Genomic DNA, 21,847 nt, shown 5'->3' with positions numbered 1-21,847 from the left:
CACAAACCGCAAGATCATGACCTGAGCTGAAGTCGGACGCTTAACTGACTGAGCCCCCCAGGCGCCCCCTCCTGATGCTTTTTTTGATTTTAGATATTTGGCAGAATATCTGTGCCTTTGTTCTTAGTAACTCCCATGACAGACACCTTCTATATCTGATAAACGGCAACATAATTTGACTTCAGTAATGTAATTAACAGCTGGATACCCAGTGTTTGAAAATCACTGGAAATGATATGGCTTTAAAGAACTGAGAAATAGTAAATCAGTGCTATGAATCAGTTTTACTTCACACCTCTTCCTATGGACTGATCTGTCCATAGAAATAATATTTAATGGCTTGTTATTTCTTTGCTTTCTTTGAGGAATATTCCTGAAAGTAGTATGTTCTAAATGAATAATTTCATTCATATAATTTGATATGAAGAAAATGTTGAATAGTCAAGTAAGACTAATCCAAACCCATTTACCTTCTTGGGCTAGGTAATACTTAGTTGAGGGTGGGGATGGGGGTTGTCTTGTGCATTATAGGAGGTTTACAGTTTCCCTGGCCCCTGGCCCCTGCCCCCTACTACGTGCCAGCCCCCACACCAAATGTTGCAATCAAAAATGCCCCCCAGACACTGCCAAATGTCCCCTTGGGAGGGCACAGTTGCTCCTGGTTGAGCCTCACTCAACAAGGGGGATCTTCCCTGATTAAACATGTTGAATGGTCTCTTTTCCCCAGTAACATATAGTTATTACCTAATACCAATATTTTCCTTGAGTCACCCAACATTTTAGTTGCTGTGATCTCTTGCCTGAACGACTGCAGAATTCTCCTGAAGGAACTCCCAGTATTCTCTCTTTTCCTCCTATTTTCCACATTGTAATGATTTTCTAATTTTTTTTTAATGTTTATTTATTTTTGAGAGAGAGACAGAGACAGAGAGACAGAGCATGAGCAGGGGAGGGGCAGAGAGAGAGAGGGAGACACAGAATCCGAAGCAGGGTCCAGGCTTTGAGCTGTTAGTACAGAGCCCAGTGCAGGGCTTGAACTCACGAGCCGTGAGATCGTGACCTGAGCCGAAGTCGGAAGCTTAACTGACTGAACCATCCCAGCACCCTTCACATCATAATGATTTTCAAAAGTGTCCTAGAGCCTGTTTTCCACTGGCCCCTTGCCATTTTCAGGACCTTAGCCTGGAGGCTTGCAGGGACTCTGCAACCCTCCTCACTCCTCAGTTTGCTCTCCGTTCCTTGAAATAGCCCCGCCCCTTCCTGTCACAGGTGCTTCTTCAGGCAGTGACACCCTCCCCAACCCAGGTGAAGCCCCCTGTTATATACTCTAGCTAGCTCCATGACAGCTCCTTTCACGGTTGGAACTCTGCATTGGAAGTGATTCTATGGGAGCAGCTGGGTGGCTCAGTGAGTTAAGTGTCCAACCTCAGCTCAGGTGATGATCTCACGGTTAGTGAGTTCGAGCCCTGTATTGGGCTCTGTGCCAGTTTGGATCCTGAAGCCTGCTTCAGTGTTTCCCTCTCTCTACACCCCTACCCCGCTCATGTTGTCTCTCTCTCGCTCTCAAAAATAAATAAACATTTAAAAAAAATTTAAATGATTCTATGATTACTATTTTTCTCTGGTTAGGCTGGTTAGGATTGGCTTGATTTGGAATTTTAATGCTCACAATTTATTCCTCAGTAACGACCTTTCTCATGGGTTCAAATATGAATTACTCCTTTTACAGTGGCCAGACCAATGAAATGACAGCCTAAGTCCACTTGGGAGTTAGGAACCCAGTTTTCGGTAAATAGCACCTCGGGGCCGAATCTCACCCTTTCTTCAAAATGAACCTTAAGGGTGAACACTGCCAGGAAGTCTTCCATGACTTATTCCAGTTCATGATGATTACATGTATACTTGGAATTCATGTCCCTTTTCCTCAAGCTCTACAAATGTATTAATTTCCATGGGCTTCTTGGTACATGTTGTCTCCTTGCAGCCCACAGTCTGCCGTCTACCCGGGACAAATGATAAGCCTCACAGTAGCACACATCACTGCTCTGTCTCCCTTGACACCTTATGATCTTAGCTAGATCAGGCCAATGAGGAGAAGGTAAGAAGAATATGAATAGTGGTTGATTTTTTTTTTTTTTTTTTTTTTTTTTTTTTTTTTTTTTAGAAATCACTGGCTAGCTACATGAAAATGGTCAGTCTCTTTGCAAGAGTCAAGAATGGGATATCTCATTAAAAAGCAGCTTAAAAACACTATTCTCAAAAGAAAATATTATAGATTTGCATGTGTTTGATTTACTACCGTGTTTAGGTCTATTACACCCCGGTTCTGTGAATTTTCCAGCCTAAGCACATTAGACTATCTACAGGGGAAAACTTCAAGCATTAAGTCGTGTCTATGGCTCTGCTAGGTGTGGGCAGGAACTGAGGAAATGGACAAAGCCCTGTTAGCCTCGAGCTGTGGCAGTGTGGCTCCCGGTTCCATCATGACACCAAGAAATGCATTCACAGCCGTGTTCCAGTCTCAGGAAGCCCCGGCTCAGGGCTTCTCTGCATCCTTTGTGAGCCGTAAGTAGCCCTAAAAGCCAAATCGGGTGGCCCTTCAAAGGGTGGGGCTGCCGCAGGCAGGCGTGTGGGAGTGGGGGCTGAACCAGGGTTGGCTGGACCTGGGGGTTCAAAGGGGAGAGGGAGGGTCGCCTGATCCTGATAGCACACTCTTCTTTCAAAAACCAGTGAGAGTTGGAGCTGAATTCAATGGGAGGCCAACTGAGAGATGACGGAGAGGGCTTGAGTGCCACCAGCCAATGTCTAAAAATGACCCTAACACCCAGTGTGGGGCAGGAATTAGGGAAGCCCAGGAGGCTGGTAATTAGTAGACAATCGGTGTGCCTGGTGAGCGGCACCCTGGCCTCCATGGAAATCACCCTGGGGCTTTTTGAACCCACTGAGTGTTGGATGGTCGGGCCTCACTTGACCCACCGGAACTCACAATTTCTACCTGTGGGGACTTGCATGTTTTCACTCTCACCCAGATGATTCTCGAAGTCAGTAAACTTTGCGTCACTTTCTTCAGGATTTTCCCTTCCTTCTGCGATTACTACTCACAGATCAGAGTAGCGAGAAATGCGGCAGGTTTCAAGTCTGAGAAGCAGTGATGTGTGCCTGCTGGCTGCGTTCAGAGGAGTAGCCACTAAACACAAACCACTGTTTCGGAACAAGTCTGATGAAAACAATTAGAGAGAGTGATGTAGTGAATAGGTATTTCAGACACGAAGGAGAGACAGTGTGGTGGAAAGGGAGGAAGGAAAGGCCAGCCCAGGCCTAATTCCGGGTCCTCCTTCGCTTGGTTCTTGTGCGTGTGTGTGTGAGTGCATGATTGTATGTTTCAATATCCGTTTAGAAGGATACTGATATTTTCATATGTGATAGGTCAGGGAGTGATGTGGATTAACTAGTTAGTGGTTATATGCAAACAAATGTCATTTTAGTAGTGCTGATGTGAAATGTTGGGGTATGGGAGTGAACGGTCAAGAAAGAATTCTTGAGACATCTTCGGGGCGAAAACAGTGGTTTTATTAAAGCACAGAGACAGGACCTGTAGGTAGAAAGAACTGCACTGGGGTTGTGAGGACTGACTGATTATATAGTTTCAGGCTGGGAGGACGTTAGGGATAGCTGAGTCTCTAAGGAATTTGGAAGCAAGGTTTCCAGGACCTTGAGGGGCTAGATGTTGTTAGGATAAGGTGATTTACTACTGTCTAGTAAACCCTTAGTCATGAGACCCTTCAGATGTGTATCAGTGTGCCATACGTTTGCAGGATGATTGCTAACTTATATCTTGGGGGGGGGGTGGTTAGAAATACAGGAAGTTTCCAAAGAGGCTATATATATATAATATTAATTGTATATACTAAATATTATATTATCATATTATTTTATATTATATTATATTATAAATATATACATATAAATATAAAAATAATATTTATTTATTTATTTGTTTGTTTGTTTGTTTATTTATTTATTTTGAGAGAGAGAGAGGGAGAGGCAGAGAGAGAGGGAGAGAGAGAGAATCCCTGTGGATTGATGTGGGGCTTGAACTCATGAACCATGAGATCATGACCTCAACCGAAACAAAGAGCTGGACACTTAAGCTTAACCAACTGAGCCACCCAGACTCCCCCAAAGAGATTTTTATATGTTAAAGGAGACTTACAGGAGGTCGGGGCTAATATCAAGCTAAGGTTGCCTTTTGCCCCTAGCAAAGTATTACCATTGAGGCATATGAGTTCCTAGAGGAAGGTCACCCTGCCTGCCATAAGTCCTTGTCAATGGGCTGCAAGTTGTAAGGAAATTTGACTTTTTTCTACATTTCTTTTGCCTTTGTTTTCCACATCAGTAAGAGGATGGTTCTCTATTTCTGACACCAGGGAATCATCCATGTGAGAATTTGATAAGAATTGGCATTAGTAAATTCAACATTTTTAAAAGCAGGCATTGCTTTTGTGGCCTGATTACAATATTAATGAAAATAACATAGTTTTCTAATGTTATTATAAGATATTTTAAAACCATTAAGTGGGGGCACCTGTCTAGCTCAAGTCAGTAGAACATTTTCCTTTTGATCTCAGGATCATGAGTTCAAGCCCTGCATTGAACATAGAGCCTCCTTAAAAAACAACAAACAAACAAATGAACAAAACCATGTAAGTGTACAAATCACTTCATCTGTTTTATGTCTTTATCTACATGAACCATATTCGATCTTTGCCCAGTTATCCTTTCCATATTATCTTCAAATTAAGTGATCTGCAATGGATTTTTGGTAAAATGTCTACTACCTAGCCCCAAACTCTGCAGCATTTTCTAAAACACATAGAATGTACTCATTTTGGCGGCATATGTATTTTAAAAATCAGAGCCCCATCCCCTTAGTTATTGTTTCTTTCATTTGGAATATGTCAGGAAATATGTCTCTAGAGAACTTGAGTCTTTCCCTCGCTGATAAGATCCTACACTTGAGAACAAATGTTCTGATTATGCCTTTTTCTTCCCACGTAGGATGTGGAGGTAATTTCACCAACCCTTCAGGTTACATCCTTTCTCCAAACTACCCAAAGCACTATGACAATGACATGAATTGCACCTACATCATCGAGGCTGATCCTCTGTCCCTGGTCCTCCTGACTGTTGTGTCTTTCCACTTGGAAGGTAAGTTTATTCTTATGTAAATTACATTTAGATTCTTAATAAATGAATGAGTGATAAATAGAGCCAGAGGTGGTATAAATTCATCACTTGAAGGAAATATTTAAAATGTTAGAGTATTTTGGGGCCACCTGGGTGGGTCAGTCAGTTGAGCATTCTACTCGATTTGGGCTCGGGTCAAGATCTCAGGATACGTGAGATCAAGCTCCAAATTGGTCTCTGCTGACAGTGTGGATTCTGCTTGAGATTCTCTCTCTCCCTCTCTCTGCCCCTTCCCTGCTCGCGGGCATGTTCTCTGTCTCTCAGAATAAATAAACATTAAAAAAATAAAATGTTAGAGTATTTTTGATGTAAACATGATTAAAATTCCATTTGGTATTTTAAGACCATATGTACCATTCTATATATTCCCTCCAGATATGAAAAAGTAACATAAGAGCTTTAAGAATGTAACAGAAGCATCATATGAATTGCTTAAAGAAAAAAAAAAAAAGTCTTGAAAGGTAGCACATGTTAGTGATAGAGGTTTTTTTTTTTTTAAGATTTTTTAAAGTTTATTCTTTACAAATTAACTTTCCATTTCTAAATTATAATTAGCCTGTAGATTTGTCACGCTACCTCCGTGTAACCCAAATTTCTTTCTGTTTGGGTTAGTCTCCCATGCCCGTGAAAAGCTACAGTAAGCAAAATATCCTACAGTATTCAGCATTGAGGAAATTTATGTTTCATAAAGATAAGAATGACATGTCAGTACTGCTACATTGATAAATTATACAAAGCTTCTCTCACTTTATCCTTTTTCTATGACCTCCTTTTCCCACATCTCTACAGGTTGTAAATTTTGGCACATGTGTTTGCTAAAAAATGCCAAGTATGAATTGATGTCTGTCACTGTGAAAATGGAAAATGAAGTAAAATGTATCTTTTCAGCATTTGCTGGCACAACATCTCTGTAGTATAAAAATGTGTTCACAGTATGTGAAGTATTAGGGGAAGGTAAAACAGTGTATCTAAAATGATCCAATTTTGTATTTAAAAATAACATAAGAGACCAAACAGATGAGCAAAGGGAAAGGGAAGGAAAAATAAGATAAAAATAGAGAGGGTGGCAAACCATAAGAAACTCGTAAATACAGAGAACAAACTGAGGGTTGCTGGAGGGGTGTTGGGTTGGGGGATGGGCTACATGGGTGATGGGCATTAAGGAGGGCACTTGTTGGGATGAGCACTGGGGGTTGTATGTAAGTGACGAATCACTAAATTCTACTCCTGAAAAAAAATTAAAAAAATAGAAGTATTATAAGAGCAAAAAAAATAATAATAATAACATGTGTAAGGCTATAAAGCAGTACGTTAAGAGTTTACCACTGTGCATAGATTTATAGGTGATATGTATTTTCTTCATACCTTTTCTATTATTTTTATAATTGGGGAAAAGTTGTTTTAATAGCAGGAGAAAAGCACGTGGCTTGGATTGTGCATTTGTTCTCATTAAATTACATAACCATAAAAATGTCATCTGCCAATATCCTTTAGAATTAAAAAAAGAGACGCTGGTAGATATACCATATAATATAGCCACAAAAACACTGCCAACGCCAATGGTATATGTTTTATGACAAAGGAACCCATACTGACCCCAAGCATCCTTGGGACCACTGGCCTGGGGTGGTGGGAGAGTGCACAGCATTTTAGAATGTATCCCGGGGCACCTGGGTGGCTCAGTCGGTTGGGCTTCTGACCTCGGCTCAGGTCCTGATCTCACAGTTCACAAGTTCAAGCCCCATTTCGGGCTCTGTGCTGACATCTCAGAGCCTGGAACCTGCTTCGGGTTCTGTGTGTGTGTCTCTCTCTGCCCCTCCCCCACTCATGCTCTGTCTCTGTCTCTTTCTCTCTCAGAAATAAATAAAAATTAAAAAAAAATTAGAATATGTCTCAATGCCACGTCAACCACGTACTAGTCAGGTGACTTTGTGCAAATTAACCTTTCTTTCTCAAACTCAATTTTTTTAAAATATGAAATAGTAGTTATGAAACTCAAATAATGCTTGTAGAAGCCTATTTTGTGAATTATAATATATCAGAGTGGCCACTGTTTTATTATTTTTGCTGTTGCCACCATTCTGGCTCTCCAGATAGAACTTAACATGAGTTGCCTAGAACAAATACTTGTTTTTCCCAGATTAAGTTATTTGCTAACCCTCACCCCATTGAAAGGTTGATTTTCTTAATAAGATGATAGGCTTATGATAATGTCTTGTGACATTTCCAGTGTTGCAGGTACTTAGCATGTTTAAGTGAGTAATTTCCGGCTATAGATTAATTGAATTCTGATGATTCCCAAAAAGGGTAACATTAATCAAATTTATCTTGTAATTAGATTCTTATCGCTAAGCATAGCAATGGTGACATTCACTGAATATCATTAACAAGCCAGATATTCATTAGCTACAGTAAAAATAACCTTCCACCTCTTCCAAAGTGAGCCTGAGGAATTCATGTTCATATGTTGTGATAAAACGGAAAGTTGTTCCCCTCAAAAAGCTGCAGGTTTATTTTATTTTATTTTATTTTATTTTATTTTATTATTTTATTTTATTTTGTTTTGTTTTGTTTTGTTTTGTTTTGTTTTGTTTCATTTCGTTTCGTTTCGTTTCATTTCATTTTTTTTCAGGAGACTTAGTCTTTCTAGCTAGGCCAAAGGAACTGTTTCTGAAAGACTGTCCACATTTGTCTAAGCATTTCTGAGCCCAGCACATCAACAGAGCCCTGTTGACCTTGGCAGAGATGAGGGTTCTAGATCTACTCTTTTGGTGGGTCATCAGCATAAAAGGTAGATCTGGCAAAAACAAGATGGGCTATCCCAGACTACAAAATACAACGGGGCCATATACTTGTATGCTGTATCTCCCAAACACTGACAATTGGTTAGGGAAGGTATTGCTGTTCAGGCTAGCATACTGATGACTCCACTGTACCCTGGTGCTTTCACCATCGGGACACTGCAAACGTTCAGTGACCTACCTTCTACTACAGGAGGTTATGTGATCTTCTGTATTATATCATATATAATCTTCTATAATATATATTCTATATAATTACTGATGAAATATAAAAATTGCAGTGAAATCAATTAAAAGTCATGGGAAAAATTTCTGTTTGAGCATTTACAAGGCAACATTTTTTTTTCCCTGAATGTCACCTCAAGATTGAAATGGCTCTTGGTATTCTTTTTTTTTTTTTTAATTTTTTTTTTAATGTTTATTATTTTTGAGAGAGAGAGAGAGACGGAGACAGAGAGCAAGCAAGCAGGGGAGGGGCAGACAGAGAGGGAGACACAGAATCTGAAGCAGGCTCCATCCAGGCTCTGAGCTGCCAGCACAGAGTCTGATGCGGGGCTCGAACTCACAGACCGCGAGATCATGACCTGAGCTGAAGTTGGCAGCTTCACCGACTGAGCCACCCAGGCGCCCCATTGGCTCTTGGTATTCTTAACAGTGGTGTTAAAAGTTGTAAAATATAAAAAATGAAAACCAGGGGTGCCTGGGTGGCTCAGTTGTTTAAGTGTCTGACTTCAGCTCAGGTCGTGATCTCACGGTTCATGGGTTCAAGCCCCGCATCAGGCTCTGTGCTGACATCTTGGAGCCTGGAGCCTGCTTCAGATTCTGTGTTTCCCTCTCTTTCTCTGCCCCTCCCCTGCTTGTGTTCTCTCTCTCTCTCAAAAGTAAACATTAAAAAAATAAAATAATAAAAATTTAAAAAATAAAATTTAAAAATTTTTAAAAAGGGGCACCTGGGTGACTCAGTTAGTTGAGCATCCAACTCTTGACTTTGGCTCAGCTCATGATCCCGGGATCGTGGGATTGAGCCCTGTGTTGGGCCCCATGCTGAGTGTGGAGCCAGCTTGGGATTTTCTGTCTTTCTCCCCTCTACCTCTGCCTGTCTGCCCTGCTCACACTCTCGCTTACTCATGCTATCTCTTAAAAAAAAAAAAAAAAAAGGCTGTAAAATAGAAGAAAATTGACAAATTCAATACGTTTCTTTTGGTCAAAAAGGAAACACCAAAAACAGACAAAAGCTAACAACAAAGTGTAAGAGAGAAACTGTCAATGTTTGTACTTATTTTGGAATCAGACGTTCTTAAAGAAATATTTGTTTAATTTTCCCAAATATTGAATGGTCACAAAGTGTAGTTTTGTGTTGTCATTATTCATGTGCCCAAGGAGATGCCTCGACATTGCTGGGAAGATGACAGACCATTTATTTTTATTTTTATTGATTTATTTTCTACCTTATAGATAAGATACTATAGATGAGGTACCCTATGGCAAGTGAAGGCCTTCTATTTCTTGATTTTTTTATCATTAAAATCAATTATAACATTGATTCACCTTAGTGAGAATGAAAAGTTTAAAAATTCTTAACTAAAAAATCCTAAATCTAGGCAATATTTTTTTTCTTTTTTTTTTGAAGTTTATTTATTTTGAGAGACAGAGAAAGCAAAGGAAGGGCAGAGGGAGGGAGAGAGAGAATCCCAGGCAGGCTCTGTGCTGTCAGTGCAGAGCCAGATGCAGGGCTCAAACTCACGAACCACAAGAGCGTGACCTGAGCCGAAACCAAGAGTCAGATGCTTAACCGACTGAGCCAACCAGGCACCCCTAGGCAAATTCTAAATTCAGTTTTTCTCAGATCAGTTGATAAGAACTAAATAGTAGAGTAGCACTTTGGCACAGAAATTGGAGACAAACAGAAAGGCAAATGTTTTGCTCACTCTCCTCTAAAGATGGCCTCGAAAGGCCCCAAGAAGATTAGGGCTAGATTCACAGAGTGGACAGATGGTAAGTCCTTTGTAATATTTGGCTGAATTTTTAAAATTTACTGAGAGCTCCTGGTTTACAGATCATACCTCATATAAGCTAAAAGAGAAAAGAAAAGAAAATTTAGTTTTAGATTTTTCCTTTTGCTCTTTTTCGCACAAAGAAGCCCAATGATTACATTTTGTCAATTGTCTTAGTTCACGTTACCCCCTGCCATATAATCTAAGGTTTTATTTTTTAAAGGCATTTTTCAACTACTTAACCATTTCTTCTCTTTGCTTTCTTAACTGTTTCTAAAGAAATCAGAATGTAGGCACATTTCACAATGTATTATTTTAGAAAGCATTGGGCAATGCTTCTTTTGAAATAGTTACTCTTGATGGTTTATTCAAATTGGTCAAGCACTAGAGGTGAGAGTTCAGTTGTGTGGGATTCCCTGCTTGCCTGGGTTATAAGACTTTGGCCTGCACATCCTGTAGAGCTTAGTTCTATGCTGGCACATGCTTCTTGGTCCCACTCGGCCATTCCCCCATTGGGCAATCCAGTCTCCAAGCTACTAGGAGCAATGTTGACTAGGCATTGCTGCCCCCTACTTCATGTACCTTGTCCTAGAGCTCTTCACTGCTTTACTGAAAAGACTTTATCTTATCTACAGTATTAAAATAGTCCAACCCAAATGATTTTTCCCTATCTGTAGTCCTCTTAGATATCTCTGCCTCTCTATCATGGCTCTCAAGAAAAATTGCACTCTGAATCTAAATTTTACAAGTTTATACTATTTGCTGAATTACTCATCCTTGGTTTCCTTTCAGTTCTCTCCAAGTTCTTGGAATCATAATGGCGTTCAGAATTGAACATTTCTCGGTAATAAAGTCAGAAGAGTGTGATAAAAATTGTATTTCAATACATTGGATAGAGCCTTACCCATTTCAAACAATACAATCTCAAAGTTTTTTAGAAGGATGGAAAATAATCATCAAAACAAATCATGGAGGATTGCTTTACACTTCAGAGATTTCAGTAGTAAATATACATCAAATTATTTACTAAAGATAGAATTAAGAATGACTGGAGCTCCTTTTCTCATGATACAGGCTCTAGTCCAAGGAGAATGCATCATTCAATCTCAGGTTACCTCTTCCTGTTAAGTCCTCATATGTGTAATAAATGTTACCTCTTGGCCATAAACTCAACTTGGATATTTACCTTGGTCCTTGAAGAACTTCTTCAAGCCTTGACCAAGTTCCTTTCTCTTCCTAGAAGGCGATCATGCTAGTTGCATTTAACTATATTCTATTTGAGAGGTTTGTGTATATTTTTATTGTATATTCAATTGGTTTCCCCCTATGATTATGGAAGAGTGTTTAATATTATTATCTGATAACTGTGGTCTTTGTCACCAAGAATCAGACTGTGTGGTGATGTGATAAGTAGAGCTTGAGGAAAGGATATATATGTGTGAATTACTTTATCCCTATCAAGATAGTTATATCTCATTTTCTTATACTTTACCTTGTTTACGCTAATCCTTGTTATGTTCTTAGACTTCAGGTAAATTTTATAAATTCTGATATCATGTAGTGTTTGATTTTTTTATGGATAAAATTTAGAAGGACATCCTACCTTCAAGAAATGACTGCTGGAAAGGATATAAGAATGTCTTAACCCGCCAAGCAACTTGCCAAATATCATAACTTTCATAATATTGAGTCAGGCTGTGCAGATGAGCAGATTTTTTTGAATGGTTTAGTTGTTTGATACTATCTCGCCATCTACAAAAAGATTATAAAATCCTCTCTCAACTTCCTCTGCCTCTCCCCTACCCAATGTCCTTATTGTTGAACATAGATCTTTTGTGAACAGTTAATGAGTTTTGGTTGTATCTTGTTATAGATGTACCACTGCTATTTGGCAAACTTTCTAGAACTGAACTGGTTCCTTTAATTAATATTTTGGAAACATGATCAACTCTATGACACGTTTTACCCATGTTTCACAGCCTTTCCGTAATTTTCTAAGACAACCACCACTGTGATAGTCTATATCATTAGGTCAACAACTTAAAAACTAACTCTTTAATACTTAACAGATATCTGCATAGCAAACTATTGGATCAAAGTGGAACCAAGCTTTTAATGTAGCATTGGCAATATTTCCTTTCATTCTGTGATTTTGCTATTATAACTTTATATATTGTTGATGGCTAAAGATATTTTTAAGCTAATGCATAATATTTTTTGATTCTCAAACTCACCTACTCTGAATTTTTAAAATTCCAATAAAGATTTTGGTGGCTGGAGCACAAATTAAGAGGTTACAATTAAGGGTACATAATCTTCCAGAATTCAAACTATGCATCTGAGTTTAATGTATTTCTTTTTTTGTCCTATTTTCCCAACAACATATTGCTTCTATTTATATGGTATTGTCATGGAGTTAAGTCTTTCACATTTCTAGGAGATTTATCTCCAATTAGAAGCATTCCTATTCCAGGATTTCCAAAATGAAGAAATTCTTTGAGGTTAATTTAATAAATATCTTGAACTCATACTCAAGATTGAAGTTGGGTAGAAACATAGCTAGGGAGCCAAATGTCCTCCATCAATTTTTTCTCTAAGATAATACATCTGAAAAGGAGAGGGGGATTTTTAATATACAGATATGTAAAACAAAATGCATTTATCAAGCTTATTTCAGTTAGAAGTGGTAGATGATCTTCAGGTTAGCATTGATACAGAGTTTATAGGAAGAATGCTGGGCTATCTTCTCTCATAAATGGGAGGTTTAAAAATAAGAAGGGAGTTATGGGCTTCCAGAACAAGCGGAAGCAAGAACAAGAATCCTTCAGAATGCTCTCTTTCCTTCCCACTCCCACCCCACCCCCATCTTTTGTTGCTTTCCGCACGACAACTTCATTTTCTCTTACCGCAGCGGACCTTCCATCACATGTCAGGAGACAGCTGCTGATGTTTTCCAAGTTGAACATCTGTGGCTTCTTCTATTGACTCCCTCTTACTCAGTTACAGTTTGAACACACCTGATTGGTCTAGATTGGGTCCGACATCCTATCTTGAAGTAATCAATCTATCAACAGTGCTCAGGGTAGTGGGATTCTATAAAAATAATAACAATGATTACGATTATGATTGCCCCTGGAATTATAATTTCTGACCCAGCAATTCCACTCTTAGGTATTTATCCAAAAGAAATAGAGATTTGTGACCATGCTGGTGTCCAGAATATGAAAGAACTCTTACAGGTCAACAATAATAGATGTATGACCTAATTTTAAAATGGCAAAGGGTCTGAATAGACATTTCTTCAAAGAGAGTATGCAAAGAGAGTATCCAATAAGCACATGAAAAGATGCTTAGTGTCATTAGTCGCAGGGAAATGCAAATCAACACCATAATGAGCTATTACTTTGTACCCACTAGGATAGCTAAATAAAGACAGACAATAACAAGTGTTGGTGAGGGGGTGGGAAACTGGAACCCTCATATAGTGCTGGTGGGGTGGTAAAATGGTGTAGCATCTTTGGAAAATAGTCAGGTCCTAAAAATGTTAAACAGAGAGTTACCATATGAGTCATCAATTCTAGTCCTGCTTAAATACCCAAGGGAATTGAAGCCATATGTCCACACAAGACCTTGTACGTGAATGTTCACTGCAGCATGATTCATAATAGCCAAAAGGTAGAAGCAAACCAAATGTCCATTAATTGCTGAATGGATAAACAAACTGTGGTCTATCCATATATTGGAATACTACTCAGCCTTGGAAGGAATGAAATACTAACACATGCTGCAACATGGATGAAACGCAAAAACATCACGTTGAGTAAAAGCAGCCAGTGACAAAAGACTGCATGTGACACAATTCTGTTTATGTGAAATGTCCAGAGTGGACAAATCCATACAGATTGAAAGTAGGTTCGTGGTTGCCTAGGGTTGGGAGAGCAGTAAAGAGGGAGGGGTAAATGGGCAGTGATTATTAATGGGGCAGAGTTTATCTCCAGGAGAATGCAAATGTAGAACTGGGGACCATGTTAGATACCTCAGTTGCCGTGGTACTGTAAGTTAAAAACAACTTTCCAAGGGGCCACTTGATAAACCTAAAAAGAACCTTACCTTTGTACCAGTAACCCAACTTCTAAAAACATATCCTAATGACATAATGAGAAACTTCGGCAAATATCTATGCACAAGAGTGTTTGTTTCAACAGTATTTTTAATCAAAATAAGGTGGAAAAGGTAGAATTAGCAAGCAATGGAGGATTAATTGAACTTAATATGGTACATCTATATGTTAGAGTTTTATGTATGCATTAAATTCAATGTTTTAAAAGAATATTTAATCACATAAAGTGTGTGGTTATGTTTTTTTATGTTAATAAAAATTAAGTTACAAAAGATCATGCCCAGTATGATCCCAATAATGTTTTCACAGTGTCATTAACCTGTAAAAATGACTGCATAGGGTGCAGTAATAAGTCTTTTAAATATTTTGTTTATAGCGCTTTGCATTTCTCTGTGGAATGGCTTAGAGTATATATTTCTATGCATATATAATTAGAAAAAAAACAATGATATATAGATATGTATATCTAACAGTCACTAAACTCTTAACTAATGTTGTTTGTGTGAATATTTAAAAATGTTGTTCAGTGAATATTAAGGAATTTCTCATTATCTCTCCATGGTAGGAGTCCCTTATCTGTACATATGCATTAAGTTAAAACAGGGTTTTGCAGGATGCCTGGGTGGCTCACTGCGCTCAGCATCTGACTTCGGCTTGGGTCGTGATCACTCAGCTTGTGAGTTCGAGCCCCGCGTTGAGGTCTGTGCTGATAGCTTGGAGCCTGCTTTGGATTCCGTGTCTCCCTCTCATTCTGCCTCTCCCCCATTCATGCTCTGTCTCTCTCTGTCAAGAGGTAAATACACATTAAAGACATTTTTTTAGAGCAGGGTTTTGCAAAAGCAGTGTGGTTGACATTTTGGGCCAGGTGACTTTTGTCCTGGTGGGAGGAGGGGAAGGTGTGGTTTGCCCTGAGCACTGGAACATGTTTAGCAGGACCCCTGGCCTCTCCCCACTCCATGCCACTAGTGCACCCCAGCGTTACAACGAAATGTTGTCTTCACGTCTTGCCCAGTGTCCCTGGCAGGCAAAATTGTTCTCAGTCTGTAGTCACTGAATGAAAGGAGCCATTTTATAAAGGAAGAAAATTCTGGATTGTTTGAGAGCGGGATTTATGTATTGTGGAGATCTACCTGTTTTCTCATACCGCTTGCTTTATAACTAGGGTAAACATGGTTTCATCAGGACATCAAGTTAAATAGCGACTTGCCAAAATAGCTCTTGACTCTTCTTTTAATTTCTATGCACATTGCATGAATCTGCATTACATTTTTGTCTGAACATTGATAGCACTGATCACCCGTGTTGTTTCTGATTCTAACGCTGGTTGTTCCGTGCTCTATGCAGCTCGCTCAGCCGTAACGGGTAGCTGTGACAGTGATGGCCTTCACATTATCAGAGGCTCCAGCTTCTCTTCCACGCCTTTTGCCACCATATGTGGTGACGAGATCCTACCTCCTGTCACCATCGTAGGCCCGGTGCTGTTCAACTTCTACTCAAATGCATACACCACTGCCTTGGGATTCAAGCTTGACTATAAGATAACCCGTGAGTAGCTATAATGATATTGTCTGGAATTTGCTTCTTTTCTTGAGTCATTCCCATAAGGAGTTTTAATGGTGATTCATACATCACCACTTGAAGACTCAGACACATTAAGGGGAAAAATTATCAATTAGATGCCTGCTCTACAAGTACTTAGGCATTTTCTTCAAAAATCAACACACAAAAAAAACAAAAAATGGGGGGAGGGGACCTTTTCAATGAACTTTGGGTAGAACTACTCTTTGAAAACCAAATGGAAGATTGGGATTTATTTTGGTAATTTAAGTTAGAATTAACGTTCCTGCTGTCTTTAGTTGTTAGTGTATTATATAAAGGTGACTTTTGGCCTCGACTATCCAGATACCTGTTTCATTTCCCCAAATCACTTTGCTAATGTGAGAAGCAGTATTTTATGATTTAGAAAAAAAAGTTGAAGAGAATATTGTTGTGATGTTCTGTTCGGAACTAATTTTTAAATAAATACAAAAAGCATAAGGTCTAATGGAAAAGAAAAGATTGATATATTCAACTCTGTTATAATTTGCAACTTCTTTATTTCAAAGGCAAAGTGAAAAGGCAGGTCATGGATTGAGCAACGACCTTGGTAGCTACCAGGATCTTTTCATTCGCTATAGACGATTTAATCATGTATTTGAAAACCATAAGATTATGTTTCCCTATTTTCAATAGTCTTTTCCTCTCCTGCAATAAACTTGGTCAGGTCACTGGCCATTTTTAACACGCCATCCCAGTTTCAGTAACATGGGCACACAAATCTGGCCAAAGCTTTGTTTTGTTATGTCTTTACTTGACCAAAGGTCATTGCTGAAGTTAAATCGTTTTCTTTCACTGCCCCCCATCCACAGAGAAGACTGGAAACTGACTCATGAAAAAGGCTTCTACAATTCATTCACATTAGCTGTGACCTGAGTCCTAATAACCCCATTTGTAAAGTGTGGCTGTGTGTGGTTCCGTAGGTCCATGGGCACAAAGAGAATGGATGTGGGCACAGTAAGCATTCCTTCCCCCAGTTGTCTTGTTGAATGAAGAGGAGCATCAGGTTGTTTTATTCTTGTGGCATCACTGGTGTTTTGGGGACTTAGGTGCTGCTTTATGTTCTTCTAGTTTTTAATCTCTCCTTTTCCCCAAAATACTGTAGGTAAGCTTTACCGTATCTATGATGAGAGTCTCATTTACAGAGTGTTGACTTTAAGATTTCAAATTCTGACAAGGTACAAATTTGGGGGCTCGGGGACATTGATAAGCTTTCAGAGACCAAATAACTGTGTATAAGCTGAAATAAAATAATGGTTACACAAATCTTATGTTTAATTCACTACATTTGTCTCCAGAGGTCTGAATGTGTGAATACTTGTGGGCATGCAGAGAATTGCCTTCCTTGAAAAATGGGCTTACCTGAGGGACTATAAACTGACCAAGCAAGCAGCCAACCAACAAATAACCTTAATAACCTTAAATGGCAGCTGTAATTTGTCATTTATAAGAGATGTAAATGGAATATATCTATTGACATTATATAAACCATAGAGATATCATCAAAATATACTAACATTGTAATTTTGGGATCATAAGATAAACATAAGCCTTTCTCGCTGTAAGGAGTGGGGCACTTTCTATCATTGTGTGGCATAATCCAATCCTCCTTATATGTAAGGCCAAGCAAAAATAATAATTTTATATTTTTAATAATGGGAATTGATTCTCTTTTTATGGCTGTTGTTTTTTGATTAATAGAAATAACTGAGGGCTCTGGGCTGTTGACTGCTGGAGCTAGGGTGGGGAGTAGAACTAGCCTCTTCATGCTTGCTAAATTAAAGACCATTACTCCAAATTTGGGCAAATACAGTCCTTACCAGTCTCACAACTAAATGAAAATACAAAGGACCCACAAGATATGCATCTGAGCCCATGAAAGGAACTAACCTTGAAAGTTCTAAAAACTATTTCCAACACTTCACCTTATAATAGTCTATCTTTGACAGAGGAGACTCTATATTTAAGATCTTTAATCTGTATTAAAGATTTCCAGATCACAATCCTTCCTGGGTTCAGATGCTCACAACAAATCTGCATGCCTTTTCTAAGCTTCCAGTTATCTCTGCCATCCCTCTCAATCTGTCAGTTAAACATAGGGAAGGGGCACTTGGGTGGCTCAGTTGGTTAAATGGTCGACTTCGGCTCAGGTCATGATCCCACAGCTTGTGAGTTCGAGCCCCATGTCGGGCTCTGTACTGACAGCGTGGAGCCTGAAGCCTGCTTCAGATTCTGTGTCTCCTCTCTCTGCCCCTCTTCTGCTTGTGCTCTGTCCCTCTCTCTAGCAACAATTATAAATAAATAAATAAATAAATAAATAAATAAATAAATAAATTTTAAAAACTTAAAAAAAAAAAAAAAACACGTTAGGAAAGGAAAGGGTAGTTATACCCCAACCACATGAAATGTTCTTTCTCATTATTTTCCTCCTAGTCATTAATTTGACTCAGACTCATTCTATTCTAAGATGTGCCTTAAAGTATTCTTCCCTGCTTCTACTCCCTTACTGTCTCCTTCTCTGAGCTCAGTGGAACAATCAATATTATTTGTAAACAACAATGAAGGGGGGGTTGAGTTTTTTTTAACACAGATGATTGTTATATCTCTTAGGGGAAAAGGTACAATAGAAAGGGTATCTCAAAATTATTCTTTCATGAGTAATACTTGTTCTCATGAAATACTTGTTCTCTGTTTTCTATTGCAGCCTGTGGCGGTGTGTTCAACTTCTCCATCGGGGTCATCAGGAGCCCTGCCTATGCACATTCAGACTACCCCAACAATATATACTGTTTGTACACCATCATCGGCAGAGAGGACAGAGTGATTCAGCTCAAGTATGTAAGACAGATGTACCTTCTTTAAAATATGTTCAGCTCTATTTACGGAAAAGACAGTCCTTCACGATAAAGAACACTGATTCTTCTTGGAGGTATATAAGGGAACCTCGAGGAAGGGAGAGTGAAGTTTTTGTTGAGAGTGAAATATAAATCCAGAAAATGGGTGTCCTTCCTCCTACACAAGCCAGTAGTGATTAGGGAGAAAAGCAGGCACTCCGCCAGTGAAAATGAATATTATAATTTTCCAACAGTTTCCAAAGAGCCTCGTATAATGGGTTGTAAAATTATAAACCTGTCTTGGGAACAGCAAGAGAAAGTAGTACCCATTTGTTGGACACTTATTATATACACAAGGGACTTTAATTGACACTTCACTCAATTCCCTTCTTTCATTCTGAAAACAGTCATATGAGGTATTTATTATTAAACTCAGTTTACTGATGAGAAAACTGGGGCTTAGAAGGGTCAAATAACTTTCTCAATGTGATATGCTATTAAATGAAGACTCAAAATCTGAATTCACATCATATTTTCTCCCAAAGCCATGTCCTTAATATTTCCCTGTGCTATCTCTTGAAGGGCAAATATTTCCTGACTACTTAAGAAGTGTATTTTTATCCATGTATCAGAACACCTCTAAACTGGTGCTATTCAATATCGCTTATATCATCAGTAAAACTGCCCCCTAATCCTACCTACTCCCCGCAGGACTGAGTAAGGGAATACGACCTCCAGTTATAAGTGATAAAGTTCAAAATCACATTCATCTGAGATGACGTATTTGTAAGTCTTGTATTTCAGTGATATACAGTTTAAGGCAGAAAACTCTGAAAGCTGGTGTGGTTCACAGCAATCTAGAATTCTTTATAGAAGGTTGACGGGCTAGGTTCTCCCCTACCTAGCCCCCTGCCACCCCGACTAAATGTTTGTGATCACTTTCATCCCTAAAAACGATATCCTTTCTGCACTTTGCCTCCAGGGACCTCATATATCAAACGGGTCTTTGGACGTAAAGACAAGTCTCACCCAGCCTGACTGGGTTCCTGTAGCAGACAGTAAGTAGTCTCTAGACTGGATCTTGAAGAAAGCCGATCTCCCCTGGGATTATTTGTAACGAAGCTGTGCCCAAAGGGTGAAAAAGCCCTTTAAGTCTTAGGAACAAAAGAATAAACCAAAGCTGTCAGAGGGTCCAGAGCAGGAGGCCTGTGAACAGAAGTGTAAGGAGTCAGTCTTGTCATCTGCCATGATGCGACAGCGTTTGCTTCTATGTCCGCAGGATTATAGTTGATCTATATACTACATATGTTGATAACGTATATTTCTGTTTCCTCGCTGGGCCCTGGGCTCATCATAGTCAAAGTCCATGTCAGCATGTTTGGAAAATTATTTATTAGGCTCTTTCCAAGAACCTAAAGCCGATGAAAGAGATACTACCTCAGGCATTAAAGAAGTTGTAGACAGTTGTAAAAGAGGACTTCCTCCACCAGTGCTCCCAAAGTATGCTGGCGAAATAAACTTTTCTATCAATGGGACTTTCCACATATTTTCTGTGCTCTGGGAAAAATGATACAACATAAAAAGCCAAAGCCTCTCTGAGTCTTCTAGGAAACTCACATCTTTATCTTTCTTTGTGAATGCACATTGTGGAAAATAAATGCGTCATCCAAGGAGGATGAAAATAAATGCAGTATTTTTAGAAATGACCTGGCTATTGCTCTGCCCTCACCATCATCATCATCATCATCATCATCAGGACATTAAATATTACATGTGGTTAAAGAAAATAAAGAATTTTTCATCTTGTTCTTAATCACCAGCTTGGAAAAAATTGAACTAATGAAAAGCTTTAAAAGAATTTACCGATCTTTTTTTTTTTTTCCTTCAGGCTCTTAAAAGGAATTTTCAAATTAGATATTTTCAAATTATTCTGCCGATATGTTATTTATTGTAGCTGCTAGCAAAAAGAAAAAAAAAAACTGAGAAAGCAGAAGAACTTCCAAAACAATGAGGGAAGGATATCAAATAATTCAAATAGGTTTAAGAAAAAACATGTTATAGTCAACACACCCTAAAATCCTAAAGATAAACCATGTGGAAAGGCTTGATTGTTTGGGAACTCTGGGATTAGTTACTTGAAATGACAGAGTGTAGGCCTTAGATCCATATAGTATCTCAGGCCATAAAAGTAAAACTAAGGGTATATCTGTCAGGATAGTTTTGAGTGGTAACAAGCAAGCCCAAAGCACAGTAGCTTCATGAGCTCATTTCTCACCCTCACCTGTATGAGTATGTCCAATGCGGCCTGGTCACTCAGCAGCCTAGGCTGACAGAAGCTTCATTTCTACATTTGAATCCATGGTCCATCAGTGTAGTGGGAAGGCAGTATGGCCAACTGAGTAGTAACTTTTTAAAAACATCTTCCAAAAAGTAATGCATGTCACTACTGCTTACATTTCTGTGGCCAAAGCAAGTCTTGGGGCCATGGTGAACCTCAGAGTGTGCACAGATGGGCAATTCTCCCAAACATCAGGAAGGCAGAGAGCTGGGGATATGTGGTGAAGTTCCTGTTAACAACCACAGTGATCTTAAATGTCAGTTTTCGCTTATAGCAATCAAATCAGTAACACAGCATATTGTTTCTAATATTTTCTATCAAGTAAAGCATGGATATTCTGCTTCTAGTCTTTGTCTTTTTTTTTTTTTTTTTTTTTTTTTTGATTTTTTGGTTCCTTTTGTTCTTTTACAAGAACTAAAGGTATACTGTAATGGAAATCCAAATGGAGAACATCAGTATTAACAAGGTTCATTCCACAGGTTTAGTGATTTTGATGTGGTTCCCTCCACCTTCTGCTCCCAAGACTATCTGGCAATTTATGATGGTTCTAACATCAGTAATCCTCTTCTTGGAAAATTCTGTGGGTCCATTCTTCCACCAAATATTAAGAGCAACAATAACAGCATGCTTCTGGTATTCAAGACAGATTCGTTTCAAACAGCAAGAGGTTGGAAAATAACTTTCCGTCAGACACTGGGTAAGAATTGTGGATATATGAATCTATTTTTCATGACTGTTATTTTTCTGCTTTATTTTTTTTCACCTGACCAAAGTTGCTTTTCATTTAAATTTTGAGGAATAGGTCACATAACGTTTTGGTTTTAAAAATTACATATGCTGTATTTTGATTAAAAAAACAATCACTCAATGGAGCGCCTGGGTGGTTCAGTCGGTTAAGCATCCGACTTCGGCTCGGG

The 21,847-nt window shown here is 38.8% G+C and overlaps 1 protein-coding gene across 1 annotated transcript in view; it reads left to right on the top strand.

Annotated features, from left to right (window-relative positions):
* The window catches only part of CUBN (cubilin), a 273,361-nt gene that overhangs the window by 213,032 nt on the left and 38,482 nt on the right, over positions 1-21,847 (top strand). The window contains exons 55-59 of the mRNA XM_060659546.3: positions 2,409-2,565; positions 5,059-5,208; positions 15,507-15,707; positions 18,463-18,592; positions 21,410-21,627. Of these exons, the coding sequence (XP_060515529.3) occupies positions 2,409-2,565; positions 5,059-5,208; positions 15,507-15,707; positions 18,463-18,592; positions 21,410-21,627 (856 nt within the window). The remainder of the gene's footprint in view (positions 1-2,408; positions 2,566-5,058; positions 5,209-15,506; positions 15,708-18,462; positions 18,593-21,409; positions 21,628-21,847) is intronic.

The sequence above is a fragment of the Panthera onca genome, chromosome B4 (assembly GCF_046562875.1).
Source record: "Panthera onca isolate mPanOnc1 chromosome B4, mPanOnc1 haplotype 2, whole genome shotgun sequence".
In the NCBI taxonomy this organism is placed as follows: domain Eukaryota; kingdom Metazoa; phylum Chordata; class Mammalia; order Carnivora; family Felidae; genus Panthera; species Panthera onca.
This window is presented reverse-complemented; position numbering and strand designations above follow the sequence as displayed.